The sequence below is a fragment of the Polypterus senegalus genome, unplaced genomic scaffold (assembly GCF_016835505.1).
Source record: "Polypterus senegalus isolate Bchr_013 unplaced genomic scaffold, ASM1683550v1 scaffold_2498, whole genome shotgun sequence".
NCBI classification, from domain to species: domain Eukaryota; kingdom Metazoa; phylum Chordata; class Cladistia; order Polypteriformes; family Polypteridae; genus Polypterus; species Polypterus senegalus.
In genome coordinates this window covers 29,439-43,338 of record NW_024382713.1, presented here as the reverse complement: position 1 = coordinate 43,338, position 13,900 = coordinate 29,439, and the positions used below count along the sequence as shown (strand labels likewise).

Genomic DNA, 13,900 nt, shown 5'->3' with positions numbered 1-13,900 from the left:
GGTCCCTTCCATTCTGCACAGTCCACTCTTTTGTCGTCCACTTTGTCTCAGATTTATCATTTTCTGAATTAACCTGTCTCTGGAGTGCTCTGCGTATTCGGTCTGAACACTCGTATTCAGTAAATGCTCTTCTTAGAGTGTCCAGCGCTAGAATATGTGCTCCACTGACACACCCCTAGTGGTGCCTTCTAGGGCGGGTGTTCTGTCCACGAGAGCACTAGGAAGATTTGGATTTCGGCCAAACACCGGCTGAAACGAGCTGTACCCATAAATATTGTGCATGGTATTCTTTACCAGTAGTGCCCCGTGGCGCTAGTCTGGCACTAACCAGTCACATCCAATATTCTTTATCACTTTCTGTATAATTTCTGTGAGTGACTGATTGTGTCTCTCAGGTAGTCCATTACCTCAGGGACTGTATGCAGCGGTGGTCTTTGTTTTAATGTTAAAATTCTCTGCCTTCTCTCTGATTCCCCACCATTATCACTAAGTAGTTTCTGAGGAGCTCCATGTACTCTTATCTGAGAACGAATGAATGAATTGTGTCACAATTTCTGATGGTCTCTTTGTCTTTACAACACTTCCTGCACTGAAACGTGTGAAAATGTCAGTGAGGTGAAGACCTCATACTCCTGTTTGACGTTTCATGTCAGTCTGTAGCCGCAGTTTCATTGTATTCACAGGCTAGCAGCAAACCAACAGCTGCTCTGAGTTTGAGTTTGCCGTATTTCAGGCGAGTCTTACAATTCTCTACAATTTATTTAAGTAAGGAGGCCCACTCTGCCTCTTTGATTCCTGAGCAATGAAGCAGTTTGTTTAATCAGTCCAGTGAAGGAGGTCCACATTGGAGGTGAAGTTTAACAAAGTGTTTTGCTTCTCTCCTGTACTCCTGGTTTCTGAGACTCTCACGTTCACAATGCTCATCGTTTTTATCTCTTTATCTGAGATGTTCACACAGTAATGAGCAGAGCTGGTTAATTCAAGAGTCACTGGCTAATTAAACATCACTGCTTTGTCATTTTCATTATCTAAAAGTGTCCCTGCCATTTTTTAGGATGTTTTTAAAGATCTTCATTTTTCCACCTCTCGTATGCCTTTCTCTTGTCAAATGCAAGCAGGATTCTATAATTAGCAGCCGTCCTCTTCAACGAATGTTAAACTTTAATAACAACACAACACCTTTGATTTTAGCAACACACCTTTTATTCTTCTCTCCCATTAAAACACACCATCACTAATAACCTCCTCAAACCCTGAATGTCCTACTCCCTGTCAGGATGCAGTCCCGTAATTCCACAAATAGGAGCACATATATAAGATATAGAATATAACAACTTAACAGAATGAAGCTCCAAATGTGCAGTTGAAGTCCAGCAAGGATATCCAACAAAGCCCTAAATATGACGGCTTTAATAGACCTGCCATTGCTGTGTCCAAACATGATGGTGCCGTGTAGATAAAGTGTTGTCATATCTACATGGTGGGACTGAAATGTATGAAAATCCCCTTTAATGAAGGTCTGTAGTGCACTTTGATCACATCTGAATTGTTTGATTTTGTAATTTTAAACTGTGAGGCAGAGGAGGAAATCAAGAAAAATGTGTCTTTGAACCAAACCTTATGGAGGGCACTGTGACCCTGAAGTGTACTCATTATTTTTACTGACTTTATGAACTTAATTCTCCCACTTTTATTTTCACAGGGTTTCCCATTTCACAGGGCCATACACTGAGGTGTCTAATGGCCTCCAGCTCAGGGCTGTCCATGTGAGAAGTGAATCTGAGAAGAGAAGACACTTAAAGAGAGAGAGACGAGTTTCCCACAGAGCATGGCCTCTGCCACAGAAGATGACATGGATGAAAGAACGGTGGACATTAAAGAAGAGGACTGTGATCGTCTCACACCAGAGGTTGTGTGTGTGAAGCTGGAGGATCACAAAGAAAATATTTCAGTTTTTAAAGAGGAAGAGGAGTGCAAGTGGGTGACTGTTACCATTAAAGCTGAGGATTTGAATGATTTCTCCATTGGTCTTGAAGTTCAAAAACATGAAACTGAGGATATTTTCAAGCAAGATGTCTGTGAAGAATCTCCATCCAGTTTACAGCCCTGGTCCACTAATACGGAACAACTGGCTACTCAGGAGAATTCTACAGAGCTGAAATCCGAGTTATCAGAGTCTGAAGAGAAAATCACCAAGGGAAATGGGAGAGAAGGAGAAGAGTCACCTGGGAGTGTTGGAATAAGTGAGTAATGTGATTAAATATAAAAGAAAGAGAGCATTTATAAATTCTAACAGTGGTTGATTTGATGTTTTTAGAAGATTGAAATGAAAGTGGAAGACACGGTTAATTGAACTTGGATAAAGACCAACTGCTCAGGTGCATGATAACAAACAATAGGTTACTTAATAAATGATAAGTTAGAAAAACTTGGATGAATAAGAAAAAATCTAAAGTGTTCAGCGCATGACTTGAACATCATGAAGCTTTGACTGAAGCTGTGATGTATGATATTCAAACATCGGTTTACGTGCAGTGAGAATATCAAAAGTCATATTTTGTTAGACATGTATATTTCTTAATTTTTCTGGCAGTTAAGTCAGAAATGTCCAGAAAAAGAAATAAGAATAAAATTCTCACTCTTTTGCACTAAGTACGAGTGAATTTGCTCAAGCCAGTGCCCACCTAATATGTGCCTCATCTTTCTAATGGGAATCTCGTGCACTTTGACGTTAACAGTGACAAGAGCTACCTGTATGAGCCATGATGACATTCAGGGGGTCTCGGGGTCTTCTTTCTGCATCTTGTGTTCTGCTCTCGGCCTGAACTTGCTGGGGCAGCATGGCCTGGAGAAGTTGGCAGTGGTGTGAAATCTTCCCTTGGAGATGATCTTGGGCTCTTCTTTCTCCCACAGTTAGATCAGGTCAGTTTGGAGTCACCACTCCACTTCACCTGCATGTTTTTGGGGATGAGGGGAAGAACCAGAATAACCAGAAACACCATTTGCAGCCCCTATGTAGAAAAAAATGTTGGCAGGAGTTTTCCCCAGGACACCTGAACAATAAAGCAGTTGTGCTAAACACTGTGCCCCTCTAACACAAGCAGATATATTTGTATGTTTAGATCTTAGGCCAGATTAGGTTCTAGAGGATGTAAATATCCTTGCATATATTACATATTAGAACAGAAAACCCAAATTCAGACATATTATTGGGTAGGAAGGCTCTGACCAGAGTCTTTAGAGTTGATTTTGATCACCCATTCCATTAGGACCTGCTGATATCAATAATAATAATACCATCCATCCATTATCCAATCCGCTACATCCTAACTACAGGGTCATGGGGTTTGTTGGAGCCAAGATATTGTGCAAGGCAGGAAATAAACCTCAGGAGCCAGCCCAAAGCAGTACACCACACACTAGGGACAATTTAGAATCCCCGATGCACCTAACCTGCATGATTTTGGACTGTGGGAGGAAACCCACACAGACACGGGGAGAACATACAAACTACACGCAGGGAGGACCCAGCAAGCGAACCCAGGTCTCCTAACTGTGAGGCACCACCGCTACCTACTGCGCCACCATACCGCCCTTTAATAACAATAATAATACTGTTTTATTTTTTTAAATAATAAATGTAATTTCAGCCATACATAAACTTCACAATCCATAATAAAGTGCTACTGCATACAGCATACACAAAGAACATTTACCCATAATGCACACATAATGGAACAAAAACAAGCTGGAAAATACTAAAGACATGTCTTAATCATACTCCATATTTCTAATCAAATAAAATGTTCTGTTAGATATTTGTAGCTGTCTACTCCGACAAGAAGAAAACAACACAGTCTCGGTGAACGCCTCCGGTTCTCATCCAAGTATATAATTTTCTCTGCATGTTCTGAGGACAGTCTGGTCCTCCTGTCATCCACGACGTGTGCTGTCGTACTGAACAGACCCTCGCTATCCTCGCTCGTGTAAGGAGGGCACAGGTAGGACGACGACTTTTATTGGTTCTCCAGAAAGCCAGTGGCCCAGCATCTCTTGTGGTATGAGGTTCACAGAGATAAAGATTCACCTCTGATGCTGCTGACTCAAATATCGTTTTTATCTTTATTGACAATTTCTTCATGCATTCTGCAGTTCTGTTGGTGGGAAGTTTCTTTGGATCTCTCGGCTGTCGTCTGTCACTCTGAGTGCGTCTGTGTGCTCGAGACACCGGCACTAAGCAGTTTATGTGTTTGAGATTTGCAATCATTTGTGAAATATGTGTCTTTGTACCATTGTTTAATTTGGTGAAAAAATCATTATGATACTAATGTGTTATAGATTTCATAACTGTGTAGTGACTATTCACACTCAATGCTTATTATGCATAATTAGTATTATTTTATTTAGGTCTAAAAACTAGGCTTGTACCATTCTACCCAACAAACAAATAAGTGGGCTGATTACAATTTCTAACTAATCGACGTCCTCTTGATAACGATTTATATTCACTACCAGCTCAGTGGAACTCTGCATCCCTTTCCTCCCATCTACCTACACATTCACTGAAAGGCTAATCAAAGAGATTTTAGTCAAAACATCTAATGCCTGTTTAATTAATTTATACAAATAAATCCGTGAATAAACACGCACTGTCAGATAGAATTGTGGATATAAATGATCTAGAAGGTGACATCTTCCCTAACTGAAAGTGGCTTGTTGTCCAGGCTTACGAATTCCACTTTTTTGCTGTCACAGTAAGTCTTTGGCGTTCTTGCTGTCAGTATTATAAGGTTGAGTTTTCTAAGTGCTGCCATTGTTGGAGGCTGAGTGAGAGTAGGCGACTGAGCTAGACTAAGCTTGATGGTCACCTCAGCCTTTGAACCACTCGTTCTTCACACCAGTCCCTTTGTGTTGACTTCTCAGATGCTGAATAAAGTTTGTATTGTTGAAAGTGTTAGCAGAGAATCCTCCATCACTGACTTCTTTTTACAGAAATATTACAAACCACCAATTTGTTATCTCTTGTAGGAAGACAAAACAGTTAGACTGGCGAGGACGTTTTTCTCTATTTTGGTAGTGTTGGAACTAGCATACGTTTTTATCATTCTAGATCAGTTGTTAAGATACACTAACTTTCTGATCATCAGTCAAGTCATTTGGAGTGAAAATTGGCTGATTTTGATTTGTTATCAATTGATCAGATCAGGCCTGTCTTTCACATATACAGTGGTGTGAAAACTATTTGCCCCTTCCTGATTTCTTATTCTTTTGCATGTTTGTCACACAAAACGTTTCTGATCATCAAACACATTTAACCATTAGTCAAATATAACACAAGTAAACACAAAATGCAGTTTTTAAATGATGGTTTTTATTATTTAGGAGAAAAAATCCAAACCTACATGGCCCTGTGTGAAAAAGTAATTGCCCCCTGAACCTAATAACTGCTTGGGCCACCCTTAGCAGCAATAACTGCAATCAAGCGTTTGCGATAACTTGCAGTGAGTCTTTTACAGCGCTCTGGAGGAATTTTGGCCCACTCATCTTTGCAGAATTGTTGTAATTCAGCTTTATTTGAGGGTTTTCTAGCATGAAGCGCCTTTTTAAGGTCATGCCATAGCATCTCAATTGGATTCAGGTCAGGACTTTGACTAGGCCACTCCAAAGTCTTCATTTTGTTTTTCTTCAGCCATTCAGAGGTGGATTTGCTGGTGTGTTTTGGGTCATTGTCCTGTTGCAGCACCCAAGATCACTTCAGTTTGAGCTGACGAACAGATGGCCGGACATTCTCCTTCAGGATTTTTTGGTAGACAGTAGAATTCATGGTTCCATCTATCACAGCAAGCCGTCCAGGTCCTGGAGCAGCAAAACAACCCCAGACCATCACACTACCACCACCATATTTTACTGTTGGTATGATGTTCTTTTCTGAAATGCTGTGTTCCTTTTATGCCAGATGTAACGGGACATTTGCCTTACAAAAAGTTCAACTTTTGTCTCATCAGTCCACAAGGTATTTTCCCAAAAGTCTTGGCAATCATTGAGATGTTTCTTAGCAAAATTGAGACAAGCCCTAATGTTCTTTTGCTTAACAGTGGTTTACGTCTTGGAAATCTGCCATGCAGGCCGTTTTTGCCCAGTCTCTTTCTTATGGTGGAGTCATGAACACTGACCTTAATTGAGGCAAGTGAGGCCTGCAGTTCTTTAGATGTTGTCCTGGGGTCTTTTGTGACCTCTCAGATGAGTCGTCTCTGCGCTCTTGGGGTAATTTTGGTCAGCCGGCCACTCCTGGGAAGGTTCACCACTGTTCCATGTTTTTGCCATTTGTGGATAATGGCTCTCACTGTGGTTCGCTGGAGTCCCAAAGCTTTAGAAATGGCTTTATAACCTTCACCAGACTGATAGATCTCAATTACTTCTGTTCTCATTTGTTCCTGAATTTCTTTGGATCTTGGCATGATGTCTAGCTTTTGAGGTGCTTTTGGTCTACTTCTCTGTGTCAGGCAGCTCCTATTTAAGTGATTTCTTGATTGAAACAGGTGTGGCAGTAATCAGGCCTGGGGGTGGCTACGGAAATTGAACTCAGGTGTGATATACCACAGTTAGGTGATTTTTTAACAAGGGGGCAATTACTTTTTCACACAGGGCCATGTAGGTTTGGATTTTTTTTTCCTCCCTAAATAATAAAATACCATCATTTAAAAACTGCATTTGTGTTTACTTGTGTTATATTTGACTAATGGTTAAATGTGTTTGATGATCAGAAACATTTTGTGTGACAAACATGCAAAACGAATAAGAAATCAGGAAGGGGGCAAATAGTTTTTCACACCACTGTAAGAGAAAGGTGGAGAATTTGAGCAGACAACAGCAGAACATGTAAAGACCACACACGGAGTGGCCAGACCATAAACGGCACCTCGGTGTGAGGAAGGAACGCCAGCCAGTGTGCCACCACTTTACTTGAACAGTTTCATTTATTTTAAGGGCAGGTAGTGCTTAGGAATTTGGACGTCAAACACTGAAGTTGCAGGTTCAAATTCTGTTATTGACGCTGTGACCATGAGTAAGTCATGTGACCTGTCTGTGCTTCAGTTCGAAGAGCAGGAGAAATATAACCAATTGTCTCAAATGTTTAAGTCTCCTTGGGTAAAGGTCTCAGGGGAAAATACAGTTAAAATGTTTGTGTTATTTCAGATTTACAGAATGGCAGCTTCTCTCCACCTTCCTTTGGTCAGCCCTCTCTTCAGTACAAGGAGAAAGGTATAAAGACATCAGCAAGAACATCAGAGAGCCTAACAGCATCCTTTTTGCAGTGCAGTTCTCTCCCAGCTACTGGAGTAACACAGACAGAAGCCATCAAAACTGATAGACAGAAAGTGGAGAAAGAAATCCAAATTCACACTGGAAAAAAATGTTTGGAATGTGGCAAACAATTCACACAAAAAAGTTCTCTTAATAAACATATGAAGATTCACACAGGAGAAAAAAAATATTGCTGTTCAGAATGTGGTAAGTCTTTCCAAAAGAGATGCAGTCTTGTGAACCACAGAAGAATCCACACGGGAGAAAAACCTTATTGTTGCCCAGAATGTGGTAAGTCTTTCCGAAGTAGATGCAATCTTATGAACCACAGAACAGTCCACACAGGAGAAAAAACTCATTGTTGTCCAGATTGTGGCAAGTTGTTGTCAAGAAAAAGCGCTGTTCAGAGACACAGAAGAATACACACTGGAGAGAAACCTCATTGCTGTCCAGATTGTGGCAAGTTGTTCTCACGTGTAAGCAGTCTTCAGAGGCACAGAAGAATCCACACAGGAGAAAAGCCTCACTATGAAGTAGCGGTGTTGAAGCACCACAAGCTGGTTGATCCTGATAGAAATCTGAAGAGGAAACTCTGTGAGAAACATCAGAAAAGTCTAGAATTGTTTTGTAAAACTGATGAGATGTGTATCTGCATGATGTGTGGAGTGACTGAACGTGATGGTCATGAAAAGGTTGAGCAGAAGACGGAAGGAGAAGAACAAAAGGTGAGTGGAATTTAGTGTTTAATGAAAGCTAAATAAGCAACATGAGTTAAGTGATACATAAATGTAGTTTGTCAGAGACATCTGTTCCTTAATGTTGAGGAGTCTGTTTGCTTGTATAGGACAGCAGGAAGCTGGAGGCTATCCTGGTGAGACTGGGTAGAAGACATGAAAGAGTCCAGGATGAGATTCACAGTATGATCCATGGACAGTCGAGTGAGCCGAGTGCTCTCTTTAAACTGAGCGGAGGATCTTTGTGTTCTGATCACTTGTGTCTCGAGCACCTCCAGCCTCTCTAAGAGACACGTTACACTCACATGTCAGTTAATATTGATGTCTGGGATTATATCTAAAATTCTTACAATACGCATAAAGTTTTAATTTGCTTTATAGTATAGATGCCATTTTTCAGTTTGCAGTTTTTTTTTTTTTTATTGTCCATATCACTGCAGGTTCAGTTCACTGGAGACAAGCTGACAAACTTTACACAATACAACATTCAAACACATAAAAGTAAAGATTAGTTTAAACAGACATTAATCAGCGCCCCTTAAACTGAGTAACATGAAAGTATCGATCAGGGCACCTCCATTAATATCGAGACAAGGCCAGCTAACAAAAGAGGAGAGAAAATCAAACAACAACTGTCAGCAAATCTGGAGGATATAAACCTCTGTCGGTTCAGCGGCCATTTTGAACTGAGAAAAGTACGACGCGTCTGAAGACCTCCGCCTACTGGCCACCCACCTCCTGGTGGTCGTTCTGCCGTACACGTCTGTGCTGGGCAGGCTAATCAGTCCTTTAACTCTTCAATTCCAAGGCTCCTGATACCTCAGGTGTCCCAGTCATGGGCTACTAAACAGCTTGGCAGTGGAGAAGTGGAAGAGCAGAATACTGAAATGAGAAAAGAAACAGAATAGTGGGTGATTGGTAAGAGTTCATGATAATTCTATTATTTACACTTTTATACAAATGCCTAACAAACAGAGATGTAATAAGCATAGCTAACAGTCAGCTCTACTAGCTATGCCAGGCTAAAGTGGAAACTCGTAAGCCTGAGAGTGAAGGGGCATCATTCTATATGAGCAGGCCGATCAGATCACAGTTTTGAGAACCCATAGTGTAAATTTCGACCTCCCTCTGTTGTTTTATTAATCCTTGGACTCTTTAGAAGACTGAAATCATGAGATCTTAATGTGCGCTTGGTGTGAATGTGCAGATTAGTTCAGTAAGTGGGGTCTCAGCCATTTAAAGCTGTATGTGCCTGTCTGACACTCCTGTCTGTATTTGGTGGTCTGTAGCCCACTCGTAATTTCAGGCCTGTACCCTGGATTCTCTCTGCTCAAATCTCTGTACAGATTTGAAGCAGTCAGTTGTTAATGAAATTCTACACCACCAACACACTGACATTTCTAAATCTTGTGTATCCATTTCTGTTCTTGGCCTTAGTCAAGTTTCATTTTCTGCCATTCATTTGTTTTCTTTTTGATGACCTCGCATATTCAGATCTCCTATTTAAAGTGTACTGCTTATTTGATTTTGATTTATCCCCTGTAGACAAGACATTTTAAAGTTAATTTTTACACTTTTAGTATCACCACGGCCTACTACATGGACTGGTAAGACTTGGTAAACTCACGCTCCTGTTCTTTTTGTTCACTTTCATTCTCATTTGAGGTTTTCACTCTTTTGTAGCTTACTGTTTTTATAATCTTTTAATTTATTAGTCTTATGTTTTGTTTTCCAGTTCTTTAGTTTCATTCTATTTGTTTTTTGTATTAGTATATATCTTTTTTTTACTTTATTGACTTTCATATTAATATCCACCCCAGCTTATCCCTTAGTCTTATTAGTATCACTGCCTGTTTCTCATTATGAGTTTGTAAACCTCGACTTCTAAAACTCCTTGTTAAAATTCCACGACTGACCTCCTTGTTTGCCTTCCAAGAACATCAGTGGATCCCATGCCAGGGGTGCAGCTGCCATCTGTTGTAAAAATCCCCCTGATGCCCCTTAGCCCTGTGCCCCTCCATCTTAAACCCAATTTGAGCCTCATGTTAAACTCTCTGATCTCTCCAGTCCTCCCAGGAGTGTCTTGTGTCACAGACAGCACTTCTGATAAGACCACCCGGTGTGTTCTACTCCTAATCTTAGCTCCTCCATTTTCACTCTTTTCTTACACAATTGCCAGTCTGCTCTTACTTTTGTTACCTACTGTGACGTTGACAATGACAATTGGATCTGCGCCTCTCTGTAAAATAGCCAAGCCACATGCCCTCCAAGCCATAAAGCAGCCCACTGTGTGTGACTCATTTGCTCTTCTTCATGTTTGAACTCTGAGTTAGTTAACTTTCACTTGTGTTACTATTTATTTCTCAGATCTTCAGTTATAATGTTTTCTTTAAGTATTTCTATTAGTGACTCCTTTGATTTCTTGTCAGATTTCTCTGAGTTCATTAAACTCCTCTTCAGATTTCACTTTTTCCTGAACTCCTCAGACTCACTCATGTCTTCTCGGCCTCGGTTATCTCACTTGACTCCATAAAATGACCAAACACTTGACAAAGTTCTCACAAGTCTGAACTCCACAATGGCCTTGTTGGTCCTACAATTGCAGTCCTTAGCCATCCGAGGTCTCCTGGGTTTGCGGGTTTCTTTAGTTTTTATGTGTGAAGCTCTGATATCCTGGTTGTCGATGTGATGTCCTGTAAATCTCAAAGACTGACTCCTACACCAGTGAGCCTTCAGACTGTCTCCTTTATTTGTAGCTCTTTTCAAGCCCAAACTCCATCTTGAATTGAACTGTTAAATTAAACCTTTATTTGAATGTTTGTGTGATATTTGTCTAATTAACTCTCTGTGTGTCACCTACTGTGTCAAAATGAAGACAAATGTGACAGAAACAGTAAGTTGTGTCATGGAATGTGAAACAAATGTGTTGTACAAATTTAATCACTCAAAATTACACCACGAGCTGAGAAAGTGGAAGAGAATTCTGATGAGACCACCATGTGTCATCTTGTGTGTCCAAACAGAAACAGTTGGGGGTGACACTGAGTGAAATTAGGAGGAGACTTGAAGAGAAAGAGAAGAATCTGAAGGAGACGACGAGGACAGTGGAGGAGATGAAGGTGAGTGGAATTAAGACAACACTTCATATCAAAGAGAGGATAAAAACTAAAAGGGTTGTGAGTTTGTGGTGATGACGTGTGAGGACGGAGATGGAGAAGGAGAGAAGATGGTTTATTGTGTCCTTATTGGCGTTTCACTGCTGACAGCATTTCATGTTTTAGTCATTAGGAATTCAGACCACAAGACCCTCATGTCCTCAGGTTTCTCATTCCTCCACTAAAAGGTGACTTCACTCTCCCTAACAATAACTCCATGATGAAGGTTGGCACTGATGTTCTGATTGGATCAGTCGACACAACATTCCCTAATGGACTTTCTCTGTTCATTCTGATTTATCGCAGCTTTATTGGACTCCATAAGTGAAGGTGTCAGGCTGCTGGACTGAGTGCCGATAACGCGCACCTCCACTTGTTTACATGCTGATCTGCTGAAAAGAGCCGATTTGCTGCCACTCACCTTCCTAAACTAATATAAGAACAGGCCAGTATCAGCCCATGAAGAGTCCTGCCGTACATTCATCTATTGATATCATCAGCTCTAAACAGTCAAATGAATATGTACAGTATACGTCAAAAAGACAGTTATAAGGAAATTTCAGAAAAGAAGGAAAAAATAAAAGTGAAAGACACAAAGATGAAGATGACAATGATTTTCAACACACAATAACCATACATACATGTGAATAGAAATAGAGAGAGTGAAATGAACACCTCGGGCCCCTCTGAAGTTCACACAATACTCCAGAGTTCAAGTTATCTGATTATAATGTGGAAATGAATTGGAGAAGATGGCCAATGATAGAATCTGAAAATTTAAATGTAAAATTTTTTCCTAGTCAGTCCTGAGCCATTAAAATAAAAGGAGTGCAGTGAGTTCACCGAGTCTGGTAGTTGGGATTAAATTCAAGATTCACATCCCTGGAGACGATCGCTGACCTTCACCTATTTAGACAGGTCTTCACAGACAGAGTTCCTTTAAACAGATGCAGCTCTGTTTAGTCTTTTTCCTCCAATTGTTGTTCTCGTTCTCCTTTCATATAATTGTGTGATTTATGCAAATTCCTATTACAACCAGCTATCCAGCCTTCAGATGTTCTGCTGTCAATTACTTGTTTATTCCTCAAACAGGATGTATGGACTATCTTCATACCCACACAAGGAGACCAGACAGACAAGCTGCAAACACACAGCATTTACTATGCAGCGGAGCTACAATTTAACCATTCATATTTTATGATAAAGGATAGTAAGGTGGTGCGGTGGTCATTTCTGTTGCCTTCCAGATCACCATTCATGGTCCATAAGGTGTTTACCACTACCGGTATCTCCAGTTCCTCTCCCACATCCTCACATGTCAGGTTGGTTAATTGGCAGTGACTGTAATTTGACTGTCCAGAATTGCTTCCTGTTTCATGCCCAGTTCTTCCAGGATCCATTTATAAGAATGTTCTCATCGGCAGAAAAAGAACTCTTTACACACACTTCTGTGCCTGGACAGACTAAACTTTTACAATCTGATTTATTTAGGATAAACATACATTATACACCCAGCGCTATCTGGTATACTAAAATACCAACCACAGCAGAATCATTCAACTTGGGTGCATCCTTCTATTCAAAGAAATTGGATGGGATATAACTTGTCACTCAATAATATAGTCCAGAAAAGACACAGAAGTGACAGTCAAGGAAGAACAAGTGACTGAACGTAAGCCCTCCTGCCAGACTGACCTCCATACTGGTTTACGCTTTTCTAGTTTTATTATATATAATTATTGAAACATGAAGTCCTCCATCTAAACCCACACTGACTGCTCATTGGCACTCCTCACGTAGATCTGTGTTGGTCAATCTTTTCCAGATAATTGCTATCATTAATTTATTTGTGACACATATTAAATTTACATTATTGCCCTTCCAGTTAAAATATAGCCCATCCCAACTTCTTCCCACATCAACATTTTACGAGTGTATTAAGCCATCTAATCTTCCTAATTTCACATGGACTGGTGTGGCACAGGTAGACGTCCTAAGATGACCACTATGTCAATTCTGCTCCTCAGCGTTACACTCAACTCTTAAATCTGTACTGCAGAACTGGCAGTCTGTCCCACCTATTTTGATTATTCTGTGACACCTGGACAAGCTTGATGATGACACCTGGGTCATCCACTGCTCTGGTAGCCATCCATAGACATTTTCTACCTGTGACCCAGAAGGCAACACAGCATGTGAGACTCTCTGTAGCTGGAGCAAAACTTCATCTCAATTTCCATGATTCCTGAATCCCTGACTATGACTACTTTTAGAGCTCTTCATCCCTGCCTACTGCCTCAAAGATATCGGAGTCACTGTGCAGCTCTGAAAGGTCCTGAAAACAGCCTAACACCTCCAGCTTTGGGGTTGATGATCCTGAACAGTTTGTACCTCATACCCTACATTTACATCCTTATACCACAAATCTGCTCAACCCTCTATTCTGTCCAATTTCCTCTGTATATTCCAGACTATCTTCTAATCCACCTCTTTTGGTATGAACTGCAAACTTAATCATCTTGTTACTTAAATTCATATCCAAATCATTTATATACATTAAAAATTGCAGTGGCCATAGCACTGATCCCTGCTGGTCTCCACTCTTAACATCGGCCAGTTCTGATGAGGTTCATCACACCATCACCCTCTGCTTCCTGTGTGTAAGCCAATTCGGCACCCATCTAGAAACATCTCCCTGAACTGCAA

The 13,900-nt window shown here is 40.6% G+C and overlaps 1 protein-coding gene across 1 annotated transcript in view; it reads left to right on the top strand.

Moving 5' to 3' along the window:
* Positions 1-13,900, top strand: part of LOC120521172 (zinc finger protein 354C-like) — a gene marked incomplete at its 3' end in the record, with an annotated part of 43,940 nt that overhangs the window by 10,237 nt on the left and 19,803 nt on the right. Inside the window, exons 2-4 of the mRNA XM_039742980.1 lie at positions 1,703-2,243; positions 7,198-8,030; positions 11,063-11,158. Of these exons, the coding sequence (XP_039598914.1) occupies positions 1,829-2,243; positions 7,198-8,030; positions 11,063-11,158 (1,344 nt within the window). The remainder of the gene's footprint in view (positions 1-1,702; positions 2,244-7,197; positions 8,031-11,062; positions 11,159-13,900) is intronic.